Source organism: Peromyscus eremicus, chromosome 6, assembly GCF_949786415.1.
Source record: "Peromyscus eremicus chromosome 6, PerEre_H2_v1, whole genome shotgun sequence".
NCBI lineage: Eukaryota > Metazoa > Chordata > Mammalia > Rodentia > Cricetidae > Peromyscus > Peromyscus eremicus.
Genome location: NC_081421.1, coordinates 1486272 through 1509634, shown reverse-complemented (window position 1 = coordinate 1509634; position 23363 = coordinate 1486272). Strand labels below are relative to the sequence as shown.

Genomic DNA, 23363 nt, shown 5'->3' with positions numbered 1-23363 from the left:
AAATGCTTTCCAAATTGATTATATTAGTATTTTTCATGTTTTATAAAGAAAGAGAAATAGATATTTTCTAATATCAAACTGGTAATTAAGGTTATATTACATTACAAATGGACTTTAACAGCTTACTATATAAGATTTAAAGAGATACACAGCATATAAAAGTTAAAAAATATTTATAATTGTAGTTCTTAAAAGATTTTACCAGAAATAACTGAGAAATACTCTAATAAATATACACAATACGACCCAAATACTGGTAAATAAAAGAGACTGAAATATAAATCTAATAAATGGCATAGGAGTTCCTGTAGGAGACACTGTTAAAAATCCGCTTGTTTCCTGTATTTCAAATGAGGGAATCCTCAGCTTATGTCATTACAAAATATAACCACTAGGTGGAGGTAAAGAACTTACAGTTGGTGATGTAGCAGCGGAGAGCAAAGGTAAAATCCCTCCACAGGCAATGATGATGTTGTCTACCATTTGGGAAATGAGGTGAATTGTGTTATGTACAAAAATAATGTTTTCATTGCTGTTGACAAAATCCATTACAGACTTTGTAGAATGGCTGAAACAGAAAAAACACATTTATTTCCTTCATGTAAATGTAAGGGGTTTAGATACTTTATTCAGAATAAAAATTTTAAAATGAAAACAATTACAAAATAGAGAAGTGCTAGACAAATTTAAAATGGAATTATTAGAACAAAAACAACTCATAATTCAGGCATTTTATCAAAAAATTATTCCTGCAAGGTTGTTGTGTCCATATTTAGAAAATACACTATTCTTATTGTTCTTTCTTGGTTTGTTTAAGAATGGACATCAGTACTCCAAAGACTAAACTCACCACGAAAGTAGCCTGGGAAAATAATCCTCCATTTCACATTCCTGATTATTAACTAGCTTCTGAGACATCTGAGTGGCCCCATGAATTAACTAGAACTAGTTTGGTTGCATCTGCTTGTTCTATGTTAGGAAGCAAACCAGCTGAGAGCCTGCAGAGAGAAAGTTCCAGCTGTGGTTCTGAGCACATCTTTCACAACCATGAGGAAGTGTGTGATGTGAAGCATCACTGAGGGAACTGGCAGAAGTTCAAGAATTATTGTGAATGAAAAGGGAGGTCACAGAATAAGTTAGCAGCAGGATTTCCCGTAGAAAACATGCAATGAAGGCGCCAAAGAAATATACTGTTTTAGTGTGATTAGATGTTCTCCTCTAGCCTAAACGTAGTCTTTAAATTTGTATACACTTATGTTTGAAACTTTTGTGAGCATCCATAAAGAAAGCAAAGACACACAGTTTGTTGTCGGAGGAAACGGGGCAGATCCCTTTTTTCCCTCGCACATCGACTTTAATCTGCAGTCACGCCTTTCATTTTCAGTCATGCTATTTCTTTTCCTTAGTCATCTGGAGGCACACAGCACGCACCAACATTAGCACGAGTCTACGCCTCGCTTGTGAAAAGAGATCAAACTTAAAGACTCCCTTGGCAGATACACTGTCAACTTCCACAACAGTCATATCAGCTTCCCACAGATGAGGTGGCCTCACCAGTTACTGGATTGTTAATCAGAATTGATCCACACAGCCTAGTCATTAGAATCCTATTTCTTTTTGGGGGGTGTTTTCCAAATGAATGTACAACCCTGATAGACCGTATGGAAGAAATTTCTTAAGGGGCTTCATTCAGTAGAAAAAATGTTGATGAAAAGAAAAGGAAAAAAATAGAAAAAGAAGAAGATGGAGAGAGAAGGGAAGGAGAGTCTGCCTTTTAACACAGACAACCTCAAGTGGCTGCCCTTATCCTACAGGAAAACCAAGAGAAGTAGGGAAGTCAACTTCAGCTTGAGACGTGACCAAGTAGACCAAATCTCTGAAAATGAGGTATTTTTCCTGCTGACAGCCATTAACTTCCAAAATTTACACACTTGCACATGTGAAATACATCTCCTGATTGAGAAATGTGAATCTGCTATTAGAAAACTGTACTGAAATTTAAAAAAGCAAACACTGAATTCAGATAGATTTAAACCAACATCCACTAACTGCTTATACATGTTGGTTCTAATGACATACATTTTAAAGGCTACTTTAAGATTTTATTTTAGTACTAAGTGTTATTTATTGTTGTTACTAAACAATAATATAGCTCATAGTATTGAGTTTAACAAGAAAAGATGCAATTACAGAAGTATAAACAAAAGCTGGTCTTTAATTCTTGAATTGTGTAGAATGAGCAATGCTAGATTTTAAAATTCTGCTTTAACTGTCTTAAGCTAAATTGTTACCTACCTAGAGATGTGTGCTCCAAACATCATAAAAAGTATACTTTATATAAATATTTGTCAATCAAAAACTTAAATATTTAATTTTTAAAACAAATTTGTGAATTTTTTTGGATGACAGAAATCATTTAATAAAAATATTCATTTTCCCAGGCTGGGAAGCTGGCTCAATGATTAAGAGCACTTGTTCTTGCGGAGGATCCAAGTTCAATTCTCAGCACCCACATGCTGACTTACAACCATCTGTAACTCCAGTTCCAGAATATCCAACACGCTCCTTAGACCTTAGCAGGTACCAGGCCATGCACATTGTAGGCAGACACAGATACAAAGCAAAACAAACACACATGCAAAATAAAAATAAAAAAATTCAATTTCTCAACTGAAGGTGATCAAAATATAGAAAAGAAATAGTTGTACCTTCTCCACACATGCACATCTGTCTCTAATGCAAACAACAGGTCAGTGAGAAGCCGCTGGTGCATTGGAGACCACTTAAACTCCGGAATCCGGAACATCGTAGTCCGGGGGCCAGGGCTGAACTGACGCCGCTGTTCCTCAGTCATTGGCATTCCTCGAAATCCTAAATCAACTCGGAGATCTCGGTCTTGTTGGGTAACAGACCGGCCCTGAACAGCCTAAACAAAGAGAAGGTAAACTTTTGTGGAGCACAAAGGAGATGTGAGATTCAAAAACCAGTGTGCATAACGAAGTGAATAGGAGTCTTACATGTGACTTTAGTAGGTGAGTGCATTTCAAACACCTAAACAGAAATCCTTTAGATTCATCTAAAGTCTGCTATTGGGGCTTCTGCTTTGATACTGCAGAATCTAAGCAAGGTCATCAAAAGACAGCACTAAAGTTCTCACTCAAAACCAGATCCTTTTTCCCTAATCACAGATCTTCACACTAGTATAAGATGACCTTTGTGGAACTTAGTATGCATGAATGGGGGCAATGGATACACACCATCAATTAATTATAACTAAAAACAAGCAGTGATGAAATATCACTGGAGGGACTGAAATTAACTTCAAAGTGCATTTCATTAACAATACTTTAATAAAAAATAAATACACTGTATGATGTAATAAAAGAAGCCAGAAAAATGCCAGTGCATTCTCAATGAAAAATAGGCAAGCCTAGTGATTATTATGCCTAGTAAGCAATGATCTGTTTTTTTTTTTTTATTTGAAATCTTACCTTGTTCAATATCCTCTCTCCCTGCCAACTATCACTGTAGTACAACTGCCACCAAAATGGAAATTGGCAATTAAACAAAAAATAAACACACCTTTCCCACATATAGAATACACACTCCAGTATTCTTACTAGAATACAAAGACAATAGTAAGACATGGTTTATTCTTTCCAACATAGGTGGAATGGAAACATAAACTTACCTTCAATGAAATGAAGAGGCAGGAGGAAAGTCCATAGGGTTAACGGAATTCAAATCCTTAAATGTCATTATAACCTCATCAATTTCTAACCATAAATATTGATTTAGTCCAAAAACTAAGTAGTCACAAGTTTCTCTCACAAGACATAGTGTTTTTTTTTTTTGTTGTTGCTGTTGTTGTTTTGTTTTAGCTGTACTACAGACTGTCCAAAACCACAGCACTAACCACCAGGCCTAAGCAGCTTCCTTTTTAAAAGTAACAAATTCTATTCCTGTGTTTGTAAAGAAAGTTCTCATTGCTCCTAACTCCACATATTCTCAGCTATGTTACCTACCTCACAAGGGTGTTGTTGAGGACTGAATCTGAAAACATCTACAGTGTCTGGAGCACAGTAGGCATCGACAGATAACAGTCCTTTCCCTATTGTTCATGCATCTGTTCAAGCTGGCTGCAAGTCCTCTTTTCTATAATACCCAGAACAGGGCTGGCCTGGAGTACAAGGTTAGAATGACAAGCTCAAGTACAAAGGTATAAATGTAGACACAAACGGTAAGAAAGGGCAGAAGACCTTAGCAGTCATATTTTAATCTACTACAGTGTCTTATATGACAGAAGAATCGGAGACCCAAAGAGGCTGAGCAAAATCAAGAGAAATGCGGCAGAATTGGTAATGTAAGTCAGATTACTTGAATTTCATATGTATATGCCATAGCATGCAGTTCTGTAAGTTATAAATTACATGAATTTAAGTGTAGTGTCATTCTAGGAAACCACTTTGCACCTAACAACTCAATGCCTATCTGATTCTTTTGTTTACTTTTAAAAATCACATGGGATGGCTTACTTGTGTTGTAGTAGTAGTCTGGATTTTTCGGATTTCCTTTCCTGATTCTTTGCCATCATCAGATCGCTCAGTGTCTGAAATTATACTTCCAGCATCAATATTTGGTACAATTTTGCTATTGGAAGACTCTGTTTCCAGAGTTGTAGCAGTCATTTCAGCATAGTCTAATCCCTTAACTGATGATGCTAAGTCTCTTTCAGAGACACTGCTCACTCCATCTGAAGTCGTATGGATTCTGAAGTCTTTCTCTTCTATTATGCTTGATGTGCAAGTTAAATCTACACTTGCAGTCATGTGAGCAAGCAATCCAAGATCATCACTGACACCAAGATGTACTTGGGTGTCTTGAATATTCGGGATGATGTGATTGCTAGAAAGTTCTGGAAGCAGTTTTTCTTCCTGTTTCGGTATTTTATCAAAGAGGAAGGATGTGCTAGTATTAGGAAGCTCCTCTTTCTCATCCGCTAGTGTGATCAATGGACCATTGTCCTTCTCTTCATTTTTTTTAATGATACCCACACTTCCATGCACATTGTTCTGGAGTTTCTCAACAGCAGCACTGTATACATTATCCAACAAGGACTCCACTTCCACGAGGGCACCATTCTCTCCGCCCACCAACGTCTCCGGTGATAAATCCATATCATCAAGTTTTACTTCTGTTGCTTCCACTTTCTCTGCTTTTATATCAACTAGCAGATCATGCACTTCCACGTGCACTCCACTGCCAGGTCTATCTGAACTTCCAAGAATATCATCTGACACTTTGGTTGACATGAGCAAATCTCTCGTATCTGTGCTAACTGGGTAGTCTGTCTCACTCTCAGGGCTCTGGCTTTGGGAAAGGTCTTCTATCTCCCGGATTTCCATTCCTCCTTTTGCTCCGGTTGTCTGTGATGAAAGACCAGAGATAGTGCTCACATTTCCTTTCTTTCCCTTCTTAATGTTCTCCTCCTCTTGTCGTTGGTATTCCTCATACATTTTGGCCAGATATTCTTTGTGTGCTTCGTAAGTAACCTAGGAAATAAGTAAAGAGAAAACTGAGGTGTCTTGTATATTCCAAGAGAAAGATGGAATTAAGAGAAATAAAATTCAGTAATAATAGCAAAATAGTACAAGTACTTTAAGACTTAGTTTCATTAAATAAATGGTTTTATTATGTAATTGGGAACAATGATGAAATACAGCAATACATTATTTCCTGACTTGTCTCTAATCACATAGGTAGCTGCAATATTAAGGTTCCTTTGTGCAGGTTAAGTATTCCAATATTAACCAACATCATATGATACCTAACTTGTGAACACTGTTTAGGCTTAATGACTTGGCAGATGATAATATCCAATATCATAACTACTATCACTATGCCAGCTTTCACATGGCTACTGTAATATTTTCACCCATCACAACCACTACTGAAAGTACCTCACATGGACCTGTAAACAGACATTTATAAGGCACTACATCATTTTTATATGTAGACAGGTGATTAAATTAGAAACATCAGTATATGTTCTGTGCATGGACTTGCAATGTCTTTTTCTTTGTTACATTAAAACTTATTAAAGCAATAACAAATGCAAGGTGTGCATATGCAAAATGTAGGACTACAACAGGTAATATAAATTTTTCCAAATTTTTCTAATGTTAAAAAATCTTTTCTTATAGGCACACAAATTTAATTTATATTGATCTGTGGACTAACAGGGTTCTTGGTTGACCTTTCTTAAAGATATGAAACCTATTTCCTACAAAAGAAACTTCCCAATCATGGGGGCTGGCAACTTGTTACTCAAAGGCCACATCAGTTTGTCATCTATTTTGATAAGTAAAATTTTCTTGTAATACCACCATGTTAACTGATGTACTTGTTCTCTGTGTCTGCTTTCACACTAAAACAGATGAGTTGAGCAGCTTATCAGAGGCAGATCAGAAAGCCTAAAACATGTATTATCTGGTCTCTAAAATAATTTTTCTAATTCCTGTTAAAAATAACTATATGAGCTTTCTAAACCACAAACCTTAATTTCAACATAACTCGATTAGCAGCCTAATTTTGGATGTCCATGTTTCTTCTGTGATGCTACTGGTTGAGGAAATCACAACTTTGAAATACTAGAATATAATGTGTGCATAAATTTACTACTCTCCTTACCAAAGACAAATGATACTTAAAATTTAATAAGGATAGAATCTTAGAATTAAAAAATATTAAAAGATACTATATAGTGGTTTGAACAAGAATGGTCCCCATATGCCCATATATTTGAATGCTTAGTCACCAGGGAATGGCATTATTTGAGAAGGAGAAGAAGGATCAGGAGGTGTAGCCTTGATGAAGTAGGTGTGCCCTTGTTGAAGGAAGTATGTCACTGGGGGTGGGCTTTGAGGTTTCAAAAGCCCCCATTAGGCCTAGTACCTACTGTCTGTGGATCAGAATGTAGCTCTCAGCTACTTCTCCAGCACCATGCCTGCCTGTCTGCTACCATGCTTCCTGCAATGATGATAATGGACTTACCTCTGAAACTGTAAGCAAGCCCCAAAATAAATGTTTTCTTTTATAAGGATTACCTAGGTCATGGTGTCTCTCTTCACAGCAATAGAACACTGACTACAAAACTACAATTAAAAATATTAAAAGTGCATGCCTTTAATCCCAACACCAGGGAGGCAGAAGCATTGAGACCTTTGTGAATCTGAGCTCAGTTTGGTCTATATAGCAAGTTCCCAGGCCAGCCAAAATTACATAGTAAGACTGTCTCAAAATATATATATCATATATATATCATATATATATGAAATATATATTATGAAAAAACTATATATATATATGTGTGTGTATACACACACACACACACACACACACACACACACACACAGAAGGTAGGTACATTCACAAGGCATTGACACTGACATGTCTTCCTCAATCACTTTCGGCACCTCATTTTTTGAGACAGTATTTCTTACTGAACTGGGATGCATGGTTTTGGCTAAAGTGATTGGTTGGCCCAAGAACCCTTGGGATTTACCCATCGTGTTCTCCAGCACTGGAGTGGAAGTGTGTGCAGCCATGCCTAGCCTATTATGTGGATGAAAGGGACCCAAATTCAGGTCCTGAGGCTTGTATAGAAAGTACTTTATCCACTCAGCTAAGTCCCACCTATTATTTATTTGTTTATTATTTACAAGTATTTATTATTCACTTGAGAATGAAATCTGATTACTTCAAAAGCATCTATAGAAGTACATTTCAGCTACTATTTCATGAAATATGCTTGTAAGAATTGAGTATGGCTTGGTTTAAAAAAAAAAAAAACACTGGTTCAGCCCAAAGTTCTCACATCTGTGACAAACATATACAGTAAAATTCCAAATTAAGGGGACACTGAGATGGCTCATCAGGGAAAAGTGCTTGCCACTAAGCCTGAAGACCCGAATTCAATCCCTGAACCCAGAAAGGAGAAGGAGAGAACCAGCTCCCACCATCCTGACTTCGAGTGTGCGCCCACACATGCACTTTATCTTTTAAGTGTTATTAAAATTAAATTTCTAAATTACAAACTTTATGTTTGAATTAAATGATCTTGAAACCACCTTCAAGCTCTAGAGTCTCACCAAGGGGCAGAAAAAGCACAAAGTCAAACCAAGGATAAAGGAATGGGCCATAACTGAGAATGTCCACCAGGTGGCACCAGATGAGAGTTTATAGCCATTGCTGAAACTTCAATGACAGAACAAGCTGGGTCCCTGTTACCTTGGAATGGGCTATCGAGAGTGTGTCCACCCAGACTCTCCAGCCTCCCCATTCATATTTTATTGCATGATACAAAAGAATCCGGAAGATGTTGTAGACCATCTCAGTAATCTTCTGTTCCTCAGAACTTTTTGGATTGATATAGCCAAGAGAAAACATCCAATCCTGCCACACTGAACATTGCAGTAAGCATCTAAGTAGGAAAAAGAGCTCATTAAAAATATCAAAATTACAATTTACTACTGTGAAATGTAGATAAAATAATAAAAATATAATCTGAGTACAAAATTATTCTATGTATTCTGTAACTTCCATCAATTTCTTTTTTTCTTAGAAAATTTGAATTATTAATCAAAATCACTTCCTAACTCTTGGTCAGAGTTCTCACCACCTTTAGCAATCACAATGCACTCAATTTGCTCTATAGGCACCCCAATCCAACTTTACTAGCCTGGGCACCACAATGCTTCACATACAATACATAAAACTTCCTAGAAGCTTAAGAAATGACCACAAACAAGTTCACGGACTCAGACTGCACACCGTGTCTGAGCTTTAAATGCAGACCAACTGGTGACATGACAAGAAAATACAGTGAACACGGGCAAACCAAAACAGTGAGTATGAAATGCACTGGTGGTGAGAAAAATGTATCAGGGACAGTTGACTACATTCTAAGTACAATTCTGTATATTTGTATATTCATACATATATTTAATTAAATATACTGGGACAACCAAATAAAAGCATATAAAATTGGGAAAAGCATGCTTTTTCAAATGATTAAGAGTATTTAACAAAATATTTGAATTTTTTATTTTAAAATGATTGAAAATCAAGCACAGAAAACATATTAAGCTAGAATAAAATCCAGACTGTTTGTTTACCTTCTGTTTTCACGGCTGTTACTGAAAAGCTTAATCATGTCAGATAAAAACAACCGACGAACTTCCATCAATTCTGCACTTGGTGTCGAGTTTTTTAACAAAGTTGCCACCACCTTAAGAATCACTATAAACAACCAAAATCTGAATTAAAATGTAAAAGGGTAAGTAAGACATATCACATTCTCTAATTTTCAACTAAATGCTTAGCTCTGGCAATGGAGTTGTAACTGTTAAAAAATGCGGACACGGGAAGGACCGCAAGCTCTGATTTAGTCCCACACATAACCACATAACCACCATGGAATAGTAAAGAGTGGCATCTGCTCACTTGGGTTCTGAATTTTCACTGTAGAGTCTGGCTCCGGGTGTGGTTTATGCACAACTTGAGTACACACTTGCTCTGTTAAGATCTGAAAGATGAAAAATTTGAACTTCATTTAGAGAAAAAAAAATTAAAACTGCCAAATATAGCTATATAAGAAAAGAATCTCTAAAAGATTTAGAATAACTTCAAGTCAAAAGAATATCTCTCCCAAAGGAGCTTTCTAATAAATGACATATATCCCTAAACTGTAAAATCTATATACCTCAAATTTTACTTACTTTGGATAAAAGACAAAAGCCACTGTATCTATAGAAGGAAATAATAATTAGCCAATATAAATTTGTTCTGTTTGAAATACGCTTTCAGTATACACTTTTAATACAGCCCTTTTTTGAATTATAAACACTGATGTTTTGTGTCACGTTAATAAAAAAAAATCAGCGAATGTTAACAAAATTATGCCTCATACAGAAATCTACACTTTATATTTCTATTTTTGACTAAAATGGAGGTTCAAAACCCTCAAGAATAATTCTGCACATCTTGGTTATGTCCCCATGGTTAGCACCAGAAGCTGACACACATCAGTAGTCATTAAGTGATAGAATGAATAACTGAGTCATATATAAATAATGAATGTGTGTGGTTGCTCATGTATTCTAGGCTTTAACCATTCTTGTCTCTATCCTTACATCTATCTACCTACCTGTCTGTCTATATACATATACTTCAGTAGAGATGCATTTCACTAAACACGGCACTTCCTATCAATGACAATTTTCTACTTAGAGCTAACATGTTAAACTCTGAATACTTAAAAAAACAGTTCAACACATTATCAATACAAAAAATTATGGCAAAAATATCAGTGTTAATTTTGAAATCAGTTATGCAGAGCTCTTAAGTAAAAGTTAGACTAGAAAGAGCAAGTTAGGATACAGGGGTGATGGCTTCTGAGAAGAGAACCATGACATGCAGAAGGGAAGCACTTTTCTTTCATTTTTATTGGACTACAAAGAGGACAGGAAATTTACATAGATAAATGAGGGATATATCTGAAAAATGTATTGACTTGAAATAAGACATTGGTCTATTACTACTTAAGTGATAAATACTGGATAGAATTACCCATACTTTTGTTTAAAAATAAACAATGTTAAACTAAAGTGTCAGAATGCTTTCTGAACAGTGTACACTAAGCATGAATTTCTATATGGAGCTGACACACAAGATAAAAATCTCTTTGAATAATATGTATCAAAGAACAGTGGCTGGTATATACCTAAAAGGAGTTTCCATACCAACTTTCCTCAAAATCCCAAAGGACAAGATTCCAAATAATTCTTGTTATAAAGATGATACTCAAAATAACTGCATACTTGCAGGGGAAACATCAGACCATGTTCCCTTATGATAGAATCTTCCAACCCTTCTTAACCAAGAGAGAATAAGTCACACTGTACAGGAAACACAATCTAGCTCAAAGCACCACTGATTTTCCTGTTGTCTTTTTAAAGCTCTGCTCTGTCATGTGGCACTGAACACAGTAATGGTAGTGCTTATCCATAAACCTGCTACAAAGATTACAGAGTACCTGTGTGAAAGCACTCTCATGACTACAGCATGTTCAAATATGAAAGATTTATACAAGTTATACAAATATATTTAGGAACTGACTTCAGCATGTATTTGTTAAGTACCAGTTACGTGCCCACACACTACTTAATGTTTGGAGGTGGAAAACAGTTGTTAAGTGGAGCTACATTTCTAGCATCAATTTACTTAATTAATGTTCTGGAAACAGGTAGAAATGCATGCTTCTATTAAGCAATAAAACATGGGAAACTGTCATTAAGAACCTATGTGAGATTTTAAAAGAGGGAAGGAAATAATGTGTATAAAATGGGGAGAAACGAATATAGGTATAAACCTTTTAATGGCAGTTTAAGACTCAAAGTGGTCCCTGAAGGTTCTACTGATTTATATGAGGGATATACAAAAGTTAAGCCCTTACCCTAAACTAAAACAAAATAAGATGAAGAAGTCCTCATGAATTCTGTATGATTCAACACTTACGGTGAAGTCACACATGACAGGTGGCAGTTGTGTTGGAAAAGATAGAGAAAGACTGAATTCTAAGCACAGAGGTAACTTTATAAATGTGGTGTTTAGAGATACAGATCTCAATGTAGTGCTAAGCATTAAATTTTATTTCATATTCCTTATGTTACTGGAAGATGTTAGTCTAAAGTGCTAGTTATGGCAGCTTCCTTTGTGACTTACTGACTCCCAATGCTCACTGGGTATCTTTGTCATTGTTTCTTGATATTGTCACTGCCTCATAATTTATATGATGTTGACTAGAAGATTTTGCTAAAAACCTTGGACATTTGTACAACAGTGGTAGGGCTGTTATGAAGACATTTTAACCACACTGATAAGATTTGAGGCCCATTTCATAAGAGTGAATCCATAGCTGGTACTTTGAACTTGCTCAAAAGCCCATGGCAAGGCAGTTCCTGGGCCCTAGGGGGTAACTTAATTCTGCTGGTTAACTAAAATGACAGCGCACCCAACTGCCCTCTAAATTATGTTTATATCCATTGGCAATTACCACTCTCAGCCTTAATCAGAGAAGCTCTCTTTCCAGTGAATGATAGTAAATACAGAGACTCACTGATATGCAAGATGCTGACAATAAGTAATGGACAAGTGCTCAACCCTAAACCAGACATTCACACCGTCTTCTGCAAGGCTCAGGAACACTGTGGTGTGGTGATATTTTATTTGTGCTGAAATGTGATATTTCATTTTATTTATAAAATTTGACTGGAGATCAGAGGTCATAGCCAGCCATGAACAGAAGTCAGGCGGTGGTGACACATGCCCTTAGTCCGATCACATGGCAGGCAGAGTCTCTGTGTGTTCAAGGACACAGCCAAGTGTGGTGACGCACACCTTTAATCCCAGTACCAACCATAGAGACCTGGAGGTCTGTATAGACAGGCAGTGATGAGGAAGTGATGTGGCTGGGCTTAGAGCCAATGAGAAGGCAGAACAGCAAGGCAATAAAGGCACAGGTTGGACAGGAAGAAGCTGGTTTGGCTCTCTTGGGAGGTATGGCAACGTGGTGAGCGAAGGTTAGTTGGTGGCTATTACCCTGATTTCTACTGCTTTCACCCCTGTATTTGGCTCTTTGTTTCTTATTTAATAAGACGGTTTAGAAATTCATCTAAACTGTGGAGGAGGAAGATGAAAGAATGTTAGAGTCAGAAGATAGGGGAAAGGGCTGAGAAATGTCATCTTCTAGGCAATATACATCAACTGCAATCAAGGGCTTCCCACAACTATGGATGACTGAACTTGGTCTGAAGAAGGATACCTCATCAACAGTCAGGGAAGGATGGGGCAAGTACTTGGGATGGCCACTAACAAACTATTTCCTACCATGTTAGTTTGAATAAGAATGGCCACCGAGGGCTTAAATATTTGAATTCTTGGTCAGTAGTTGGTGGAACTGTTTGGGAAGAATTAGGAGGCGTGGTCTTGTTGAAGGAGATGTCTCACTGGAAGTGGGCTATGGGGTTTCAAAAGCTCAGGCCATTTCTAGATGGCTTTCTTCCTCCTACTGGTGGATAAGTATATAAGCTCTCAGCTACTGCTCTAGAACTACGCATGACTGCCTACCTGATGCCATGTTCCCCACAATGATGGCTATGGACTCATCTCTGAAACTATAAGCCCCCAATAAACTCTTTCTTCTATAAGTTGTCTTTGTCATGGTGTCCTATCACAGAAACAGAAAAGTAACTAAGACATCTATTGATAGATTCAGAGAATGGGAGATCACTGCCTTTAGCTATATACCCAGCACTGTGACCCCATCAGGCTCCAATGGAAAATTCTAATCGGGAGGTCACACAGATGGCCTTCATTAAGCTAAATGGGTCACAAAATAAAACCAAAAGTCATGAATCTTGGAAAAGGTCAGGTAAGGAAAAGTAGGCATTGACAAGGGAGGATGAAAGAAGAAAATGTGGAAGAAGAGAGTAACCAGAATGAATTATATACATTCATGTATGAAAATTCAAAGAACTAAATTAATGAAAAAATACTTGTTGAAAAAGTATGATTTTAGTTTAATAAACACATTTCATGTACATATTATCTCAAATATGAGTTTTAAATGAAATACTTTTTATCATAATAGGATTTTCAGAACACTGACTTAAATAACATATTTGATTACTGTCTGTTAATTCTGTCATAAGTTTAGTTTTTTGTTTGGTTGGTTGGTTTGTACATTTGGTTTTTTTGTTGTTTGTGTTTTGGTTTTTGTGTTTTTGATTTTTCAAGACAGGGTTTTTCTGTAATCAGCTCTGATTGTCCTGAAACTCAGCTGGTAGACCAGGCTGGCCTAAAACTCACAGAGATCCATCTGCCTCTGCCTCCTGAGTGCTGGGATTAAAGGCCCATGCCACCACCATCTGGCTGAATTTAGTTATTTTGCAATAAATGACAGCAGACCCAAATGATACAATCTTCAAACTGTGATGACCCAGAACTAGCAATTCAATCAAACACAATTTCATAATTCAACACATCCTGTTGGCAGCACTAACTAAAGTCTAAGTGAAGAAACTTATACTGCTGAGTAGAATCAGCAGGGCTGAACAATCACTGTCTTCCTAACTTTTAGCATATTTACATTAATTCTACCTTTCGAAATGAGTTCATTAATAACTCAGAGTCCTTCAAAACTTATTTCTATCCATTATGACTATCATTTAAAAAACATACATAGTGACTGACTGATATAAGAACCCAGTATTTTTTTTTTTCATTCCCATCTTAGAATCTCTGGATCATACACTGTTAGAGGATTCATACCTATTGCATTTTCTCCACTCTAATAGAGTCAGAAACAGCTTGGCTTTGCTTAATGAAGACTTAAACAGAGACCCAAACCTGGATCTCAGCAGCAAAACATGGACAGGTATTTGGTAAGATGTTGCTGTATTCACCATTGAGCCAGTCTCAGGAAGTCCAACAGAAATTCGAGTGTGCACATGAACATGGTATGTTGTAGTTTTAAGACTAGGAGCATACAATTTACTTTCAAATTTAAAATATTATGCTACACTGTACTGTTACTTCCATGTAAGGATTCATTGACTTCCTATTTATTTGTCAATAGTAACAAAACAAGCAGAGGGTCAGAAATTCACATAAGTAAATGCTGAAAAACCCAAATAAGCACCATAAGCCAAAGCAAACTAACTGGTTAGAAAATGAAGACACAGACAAAGTAAATTAATACTAGACATCAGCATTAAGAGCCCATATTTGACACTGTAGCAAGGCTTTGGTTCAAAAGAAAATTTTTATGTAACTTATTGAAGGCAATTTTGCTATTTTTTTCCTCTTAGGTACATGTAACCTACCTATTTCATGAACATATGTTATTGGGAAAAAAATTATGTAATCTTGAGTCTCAGTATGTCTGTTTTAAGATTCAATAAAAATATCAATAACCGAATACTGGTTTTAAGACTTGAGGTAATAGACACATAGCATTCACATGGGGTAATGTCCTAAGAAGTACCCCCAAAAAAAGGAGTTACTATTATGAAGATATATAGTATCAGTCACTGTCTCAAAACACAAAGGAGAATAGAAGGAAACCACCTCAACACACTGGACAGTACAATCCACTCTATGGGTATTTATTCAGTTCTGCATGTACTTCTTAAAAAGGGAAAGTTGAATAATTCAAAAACAGCATTGGTAGCCGATGGAGTCTACAAATCAAGCAATTTGAGGAATGACTAACAACAGTGAACATGATAAATTCAGAAGCGGTAAAACAGAGACCAAGATGTTTCACTGTTACCCACTCCTATGTCTGTACATGGAAGCATGTGAGAAAAGATGGCATAAAATAGCAAAACAGAATGCTGCAGATGAAGGGTCAACAGACCAAGGCCTGGGACCATATGCAGCCAAACTTTCCTGTAATGCAGTCTTATTGGAATATAGCCCATTTGAGTCATATCACCCATGGCTCCTTCTGAGAATCATGTAACCAACAAACCCTAAATATATTTACTGTCTCATTATCCAAAACAACTACTCTTACCTCCTTTAAGTCAATAATACTGTAATAAAAAGATACATTAGTAAGATATTATTAAATATTGAAAAGGGCTAAAGGCTACGTATAAGATGATACGCTATAAGAGTTGCAAGTGTGATTGAGAATTTTTATACTTATTTTGAGTAGTAATGGAGGCACAGAGGTACATTTTATTTTGTATGTTTATAATGAATGCATGTTAGCTCTCTTCATAATCATGATAAGTAAAACACACTGTTTAATAAAGACAGCAGAGAGGAGCTACATTTCTCTGTTGCAGAAGTGCCAAGGTCAGCAAACACTAGTTAGGATGATATGGGTGATATTCCTATGACACATACTTGACAGGGTCACAACGTTGCACAGTCATTCATGACTATACTTGCACATATTTAGATTCCCAGACTTTATTTATGGATACTGAACACAATTAAATTATCTCACTTGAGAACTATGCAAAATCTGGAAGGGAACCAAATATGGTCCACAGTTTACATGAAAAAGGGAGTTGGAATTTGCCCTATATTATTTTGAAATCTACAAAAATATATACAATGATGATATATTATATTTTATATGTTCCAAAAGTTGTTTTTCTGAGTTTAATAATGTTGATGCATATTTTGACATAACTATAGCTCCCATGTAAGAGACACAAGGCCTTGCTGTCTATGCCCTTAACAAAGAATCCACAATTCACTGTCTCTTAAAATTGTGAGTTAAGAAATAATGTTCTTCTAATCAGAAATGACAGGTGCACACTATTATTTTTAAAAAAATAAAATTAAAGTAAGATTTGGTAAGTCAAGTGCTGTGGATATGTTCTGTATGCTGTGAATGTGTTTCTCTGATTGGTTGATAAATAAAATGCTGATTGGGCAGTAGCCAGGCAGGAAGTATAGAAAAGAGAATTCTGAGAACAGGAAGGCTGAGTCAGGAGATGCTGCCAGCTGCCACTGCCGCCATGAGAAGAAAGATGTACAGTATCAGTAATCCACAAGCCACGTGGCAACTTATAGATTAACAGAAATGGGTTAATTTAAGATATAAGAACTGGATAGCAAGAAGCCTGCCATGGCCATACAGTTTATAAGTAATATAAGTGTCTGTGTGGCTGCAGGCCCCAGCAGGACTGGAGAAATCTCCAGCAACAGTTAAGTGCCATGTGAATCACTGCTGAGTTACTGCACTACCATGATTCCTACTGAATCAGGCTGTAGTGCAAAGTAAGGAGGGGATGACAAACACTGCTGCAGGGAATGTCAAAACCAATCAGCATCAAGCCAATAAAACTATACATGGACCATGAAATTTGCATCTCATATAAATTTTCCATATCGCATATTAGTCTGCTTTTGATTATTTCCAGCCCTTAAGAAGATAAAAAAAATCCTTCACTTGTATATGTTTGCCAACACAACAGAAGCAAGGGAAGCTCACTGAAGACAAAATGAAGAAAGAAAAATTCAGATGAATATACAGGAACAGACCTGACATTTTACTGGCGTTTGTAAGGCAGCTTATGTGCAGGTTACTTTGTGTGGCAATTTGAATGAGAATGGCTTCTGCGGCTAATATATTTTCATGTTTACTCCCTCAGCTGGTGAACTGTTTGGAAAGATTAAGAGGTGTGGCCTTAATAGAGTATGTGTGGCCTTGTTAGAGATGTGTCACTAGAGGTGGGCACTGAGGCTTTAAAAGACCACCAGTCAGTGTTACCCTCTTTCTGCCTGCCAAGCTCTCAGATACTGCTCCAGAACTGGCTTGCATGCAGTCGTTCTTCCCGCAATGATGATAATGGAGCTACCCTTTGACACTGTAAGCAGCCCTCAAATAAATGTTTCCTTTTATAAGCATTTCATTGGCCATGGTATCTGCGGTGATGTGAAAGAAAATGGCCCCCAAAGAGAGTGGCACTATTAGGAGGTGGCCTTCTTGGAGGAAGTGTGTCACTGTGGGGGTGGGCTTTGAGTTCTCCCATGCTCAAGATACCTTCCAGTGTGACAGTCTATTCCATCTCCTTCTGATCAAGATGTAGACTGCACCATGTCTGCTGGCATGGTACCATGCTTCCCATCATGATAATGGACTGAACCTCTCAAACTGTAAGTGAACCACCTCAATTAAATGTTTCTTTATAAGAGTTGCCTTGGCCATGGTGTCTCTTTGCAGCAATAAAAACCCTAACTAAGACAGAGTTTGGTATCAGGGACTGGGGCATTGGTGTGATAGGCCAGACTATTTTTTTGTTTGGAGGAATTTGGACTTTGGTTCTTTGGGTGATGAAAGTAGTGGAATGAATGCTTTAAGTGCTGCTTAATGGGCCATTCTAGTAGGAGCATGGAAGACAGTGGTGCTTAAAATGATTTGAACTGTGGGGATCAAGAAGTTTCAGAGAAGAATATTAGTATGTGGTCAAGAAATCATTCTAGTGATATTTTGGTGAAGAATGTGGCAGCTTTTTGCCCTTGTCCAAAGAGTTTCTCCAAAGTTAAAGTGAAGAGTTTTGGGTTAATTCCTTTGGCAGAGGAAATCTCAAAACAGCCTAGTATAGACTCTGTCATGGGGTTATTAGTGGTCACTCTAATGAAGATTTATAATGAAAAGGAAGAAGCTGAGCAGGGTAAATTACAAAATGTAAAATTTAATGATAAAAGGAGGAAATAGAAAAAAACGTGGAATAGAACTAAATCCTGTGTTCAAGGAGATAAACAGACTCAGAAATGGAATAAAAGGAGTGGTGACCTCAGGGGAAGAGCCCACCCAGCTAAGTTTCCAACTTGTGAAGAAGAATTAAACAAAAGCTTAGACCTGGGTGTGGTGGTGCACACCTTTAATCCCTGCACTCAGAAGGCAGAGGCTGGTGGATCTCTTGAGTTTGTGGCCAGCCTGGTCTACAGAGCAAGTTCTAGAACAGCCAAGCTAGGCAGTGAAGCGAACCATCAAAAACAGAAAGGTGGTGAAGATGTGACTGAACAAAGGGCCACGTTCCAGTCCCAGCATGCAGCAGAATTTGGCAGCTTTGGCCACATGGTTATGGCTTTAGAGTTAAGGATAGAATAAAGTGGTTATAGGTTTTGTCCCAAGATGAAGGAGAGACTCTGAGGCCAGGCAGTATCAGGAGTATCCCTGCATGGAGGCCTAGAGAGGTTATTGCATGAAACTGTGAAGCTGAAGCCTGGATTGCCTTGGAGACCCCAAGATGTAGAGATGCCAGAGTTGTGTGATACCGGCTGAGGAAAGCTCCTAACAGGGAATAGAACCAGCCCAACAGAAAGAAGTGTGTTGCCGTCAACAAAGCTGAATACAGTTAGAGATCTAAAGAGCATTTTGACATCAGACATGGAGATGCAGAGTTTGGAGTTTGCCCAGCTTGTTTTCAGTCTTCCTTTGGTCCAATATTTCCTCACTAAGCTCCCTTCCCTATGTTTTGGAATGATAATGTATATCTTGTGCCATTATATGTTGGAAGTCTGTGTTGTGAAATATTACTTTAACTAGGCAAAATATGTTACATTTGTTTACGCTGTAGAATATTACTTTGACGGTGTAAAGGTGTGTCACATTTGTTTATGCTGCATTTGTTTAATTATGAAAAGATGTGTTGCTATTTCACATTGCCTGCCTAAGGCACCTGACTGGTCTAAGAAAAAGCTGAATGGGGCTGGGTGGTGGTGGTGCATGCCTTTAATCCCAGCACTTGGGAGGCAGAGGCAGGTGAATCTCTGTGAGTTCAAGGCCAGCTTGGTCTACAATGTGAGTTCCAGGACGGGCACCAAAAGCTAAACAGAGAAACCCTGTCTCGAAAAAACAAAAAAGCTGAACGGCAATAGTTAGGCAGAGAAAGGATTGGTGGGTCTGGAAAGCAGAGAAAATAAATAGGAGGAGGAATCCGAAAAGAAAAGAACGACAGGAGAGAATGAGGGAGAAAGAAAGGCAATGTCCCGGGCGGGTCAGCCAGGTAGCCATCAACCAGCTAAACACAGATATACTGAAAGAAAGGTAAAAAGTCTTGAGGCAAAATGTAGATAAAGAGAAACAGATTAAAATAAGAGCTAAGCTAAGGCCAAGAATTCAAAACTAATAAGTCTCTCTGTCATGATTTAGGAACTGGTTGGTGGTCCAAAAGAAAAAGCCTGCTACAAATATGTGATTTGCTTTTTCATTTTAATTTCACAGGGGATTATAGTCAAGAGATTGCAATAAGTCTCAGAAGAGACTTTGCACTTTGAAACAACTTTGAGACTGTTACAGACTATGGGGACTGTTGAAGTTGGACTGAGTACATTTTTGCATTATGATATGGCTACAAACTTTTGAGGGGCAGGGAATGGAATGTGGTAGTTTGAAAGAAAATGACCCCTAAAGGGAGTGGCACTTTTAAGGAAGTATGGCTTTGTTGGAGGAGATTTGGCCTTGTTGGAGGAAGTGTGTCACTGTGGGGGTGGGCTTTGAGTTCTCCTACGTTCAAGATACTTCCCAGTGTGACAGTCTATTCCCCACTTCTGTCTGATCAAGATGTAGCCAGCACCGGCCGGGCGGTGGTGTTGCACGCCTTTAATCCCAGCACTCGGGAGGCAGAGCCAGGCGGATCTCTGTGAGTTCGAGGCCAGCCTGGGCTACCAAGTGAGTTCCAGGAAAAAGGCGCAAAGCTACACAGAGAAACCCTGTCTCGAAAAACCAAAAAAAAAAAAAAAAAAAGATATAGCCAGCACCATGTCTGCCTGTATGCCACCATGCTACCTGCCATGATAATGGTCTGAACCTCTGAAACTTTAAGGGAGCCACCTCAATCAAATACTTTCTTTTATAAGAGTTGCCTTGGCTATGGTGTCTCTTCAGAGCACTATAAAAGTGACTAAGACACTTTGTAAGATGGGTTGAGAGGGGGATTCTATATGGAAATGGTGAGATTTGAACACAATTCAGGACATCACTTTTACAAATAATTCTTACCTACACTTCATCTCAATGTCAACTCTATCTTACGGTGGGTAGTTACTGCATATTAGAAATGGAGGAGAGTACTGGATATGGAAGTAGAACTAATATTCACAATATATGTGAATACTGTCTGTGTGGGAAGACTATGAAGCAAATCAGCAAACCTATACTCAAAGAAAAGTCCTAGAACAACACAGGACATGTGGAAGTGTTTGTAAAAGAATGAAAATATAAGCTATGCATTTGTCTTAGTTAGGGTTTCTATTGTGACAAAAAATCATGACCAAAAGCAACTTGGGGAAAAAAGGGTTTGTTTCAGCTTACAACTCTCAGGTCACACTCCATCTCTGAAGGAAGTCAGGGCAGGGACTCAAGGCAGGAACTGAAGCAGAGGCCATGAAAAAACATTGTTTACTGGCTTGTTACGCATGGCATGCTTAGCCTGTTTTTTTGTTTTTTGTTTTTTTTTTTTGTTTTTTTGTTTTTTTTTTTTTTTTTTAAATACAACCTAGGACTATCTGCTGAAAGGTGGCACTGCCCACAGTGGGCTAGCCCCTTCGACATCAATCACTAATCAAGTGTCTTCCCACAGGCCAATCTTATGCATTTTCTCAAATCAGATCCCTTTTCTCAGATATGTCTAGTAGACAAAAACTAAGTAGCACAGTATTCAGCCTCATCTGTAGTGATTGGGATGTTCTCTCCATCACACACAAAGGTTTCTAGCATACATACACACTAAGAACTCTTGTCACAGCTTTTTTTTTTTTACGTTACCTCATAAAGTGTGTTGTATGTGGTGACAGTTACAGTGTTTGTATGCAGCATCAGTCTTTCTCCAAGAAGAGTGAAGAGACTGTGGGTATGCATAATTTCAACTTTTCGCCTGGAGAGAATGGAGGTAAACACTTACAAACAAATGCAGAATCATACAATTATTTTATCAACCTTCCTCTATAAAAAGCAGCAACAGTTCATGACACAGCTAGTTATCTGCTAATAGCCTACAACTTTATTTAAATAGTTCTCAAGGAAATCCTCCATACAATTAAAATATGAGACATATTCAAATTACATAACCATATATGATGATTGGCAGTTATTATTTCCAGATTCTAGTAATTATCTAGAAGGTTTTTATAATTTAACCCTAATCCACAGAATACATCATTCCAAGTCTCTAATATATTCTGTAGCAAATCTTAACATTAAAACAATCTAAATGATGGTAAAAGTGAACATATACCCTTGATATTGGAGTCAAAGAGAAAATAATCCTCCATTTCATCAGTGCTTAATTCTACAGTTGCCCACAGATTAACCACTGCTCTGTTTACTTCCACTGATCTCAATGCTCCCCTCCTTTCTTGGTATGAATGTGCAATGTTCCCTGTAGGTTCTTGTATGGAAAGGCTTGGTCACTGTTTGGAAAGATTGTATGTAGAACCTTCAGAAGACTGTGTCTATCTCTGTGTCCCCTCCTCCAGCAATGAGGTACACACATGTACCAGTATGTCCGGTTTTTAATAGGTGCTAGGGATCCAATCTCAAGTTGTCATGCTTGTGAGACAGGCACCTTACTGACTAAGCCACCTCTCCAATTGAAGACTCTTCTTAGAAAAAGAAGGAATTGTGTAACAGCAGGGCAGTCACAAAACAGTGTGCCTGTCCCTCGTTCTTTCTCCTCATGTTCAAGCATAACTGATGACATAACTTTTGCTTCAGATTTCCATGTATCTCTTTATTCTTTTATTAGAGGGGCATAAATTCATAAAGTTATACTTCTGTTTCTCAATTTATCAGCTTTTAAATAAATGGTTCTATATACTACTCTCTTTCATAACTTTATTGATTATATTAAGATTTCAAAGGTAATTTTAAGTCATTAAATTTCACTCCTAAATAACATTAGATGATCGAATTTTTTGCCAGTATATGAATTATATATTAAGTCAATTTCTCCTGCTTATGTTCTTTCATGTTGCCTCTAATATCTCGTTATCAGTAGCAATACTGCATGGACATCTGTACAGCTAAGAAATAATCCCCTATATTAAGAAGAGAATTACTTGAATCATACATCATAAGTTATCGGTCTTTTAAAAAAATTGTTAAAACACCAGGCAGTGGTGGTACATGTCTTTAATCCCAGCATTCAGGAGGCAGAAGCAAGCTGATCTCTGTGAGTCTGAGGCCAGCCTGGTTTACAGAACAAATTCAAGGACAGCCAGGGCTACACAAGGAAATCCTATGTTCAAAAACCAAAGGAAAAAAATGTTAAATTATTCTCCAAAATCCGTATATCAATATATAATTTCCCCAGTAATTGTAAAATTACCAGTGATGCACATTCTTCCCAACACCTACTAAAGTCAAAAGTTTTCAAGTCTGTCACCTCGATGAGTATTAAATGACCTTTTTTTTTTTTTTCTGGTGTCCTCTGCAATGACTTTTCCTTTTTTTTTTTTCATCTTCTCAATTGTTTTCTTTCTTATTATATGTACAATATATTACCCTTCATTTTTAATCTTCTCTTTTTTATATGGTACCTTTTTTTATATACTACCAACCACCACAAATTTATTAACTTGGCTGTGTGGTTTTTTCTTTTTTGCATATTTGTATAATTTGAAGGTTTTCCCCAAATAAAAAGTGATACTAAACTATAATTTCTAAGGTTTTTAAAACTTTATTTTCAAATCTCTTGCTAATAACTCTACTATCATAATACACACACTATAAAATTCAAACATTTTTGCAAGCAAAATGAGCGTTCTAAACA

At 37.2% G+C, this 23363-nt stretch overlaps 1 protein-coding gene across 3 annotated transcripts in view; it reads right to left on the bottom strand.

Annotated features, from left to right (window-relative positions):
• The window catches only part of Nbea (neurobeachin), a 547801-nt gene that overhangs the window by 377222 nt on the left and 147216 nt on the right, over window positions 1-23363 (bottom strand). For all 3 annotated transcript variants that reach the window (XM_059265100.1, XM_059265102.1, XM_059265101.1), the window contains exons 18-24: window positions 21359-21467; window positions 9505-9586; window positions 9177-9300; window positions 8290-8482; window positions 4536-5552; window positions 2709-2926; window positions 415-568 (exon numbers count right to left, since the gene is read on the bottom strand). In XM_059265100.1, the coding sequence (XP_059121083.1) occupies window positions 415-568; window positions 2709-2926; window positions 4536-5552; window positions 8290-8482; window positions 9177-9300; window positions 9505-9586; window positions 21359-21467 (1897 nt within the window). The remainder of the gene's footprint in view (window positions 1-414; window positions 569-2708; window positions 2927-4535; window positions 5553-8289; window positions 8483-9176; window positions 9301-9504; window positions 9587-21358; window positions 21468-23363) is intronic.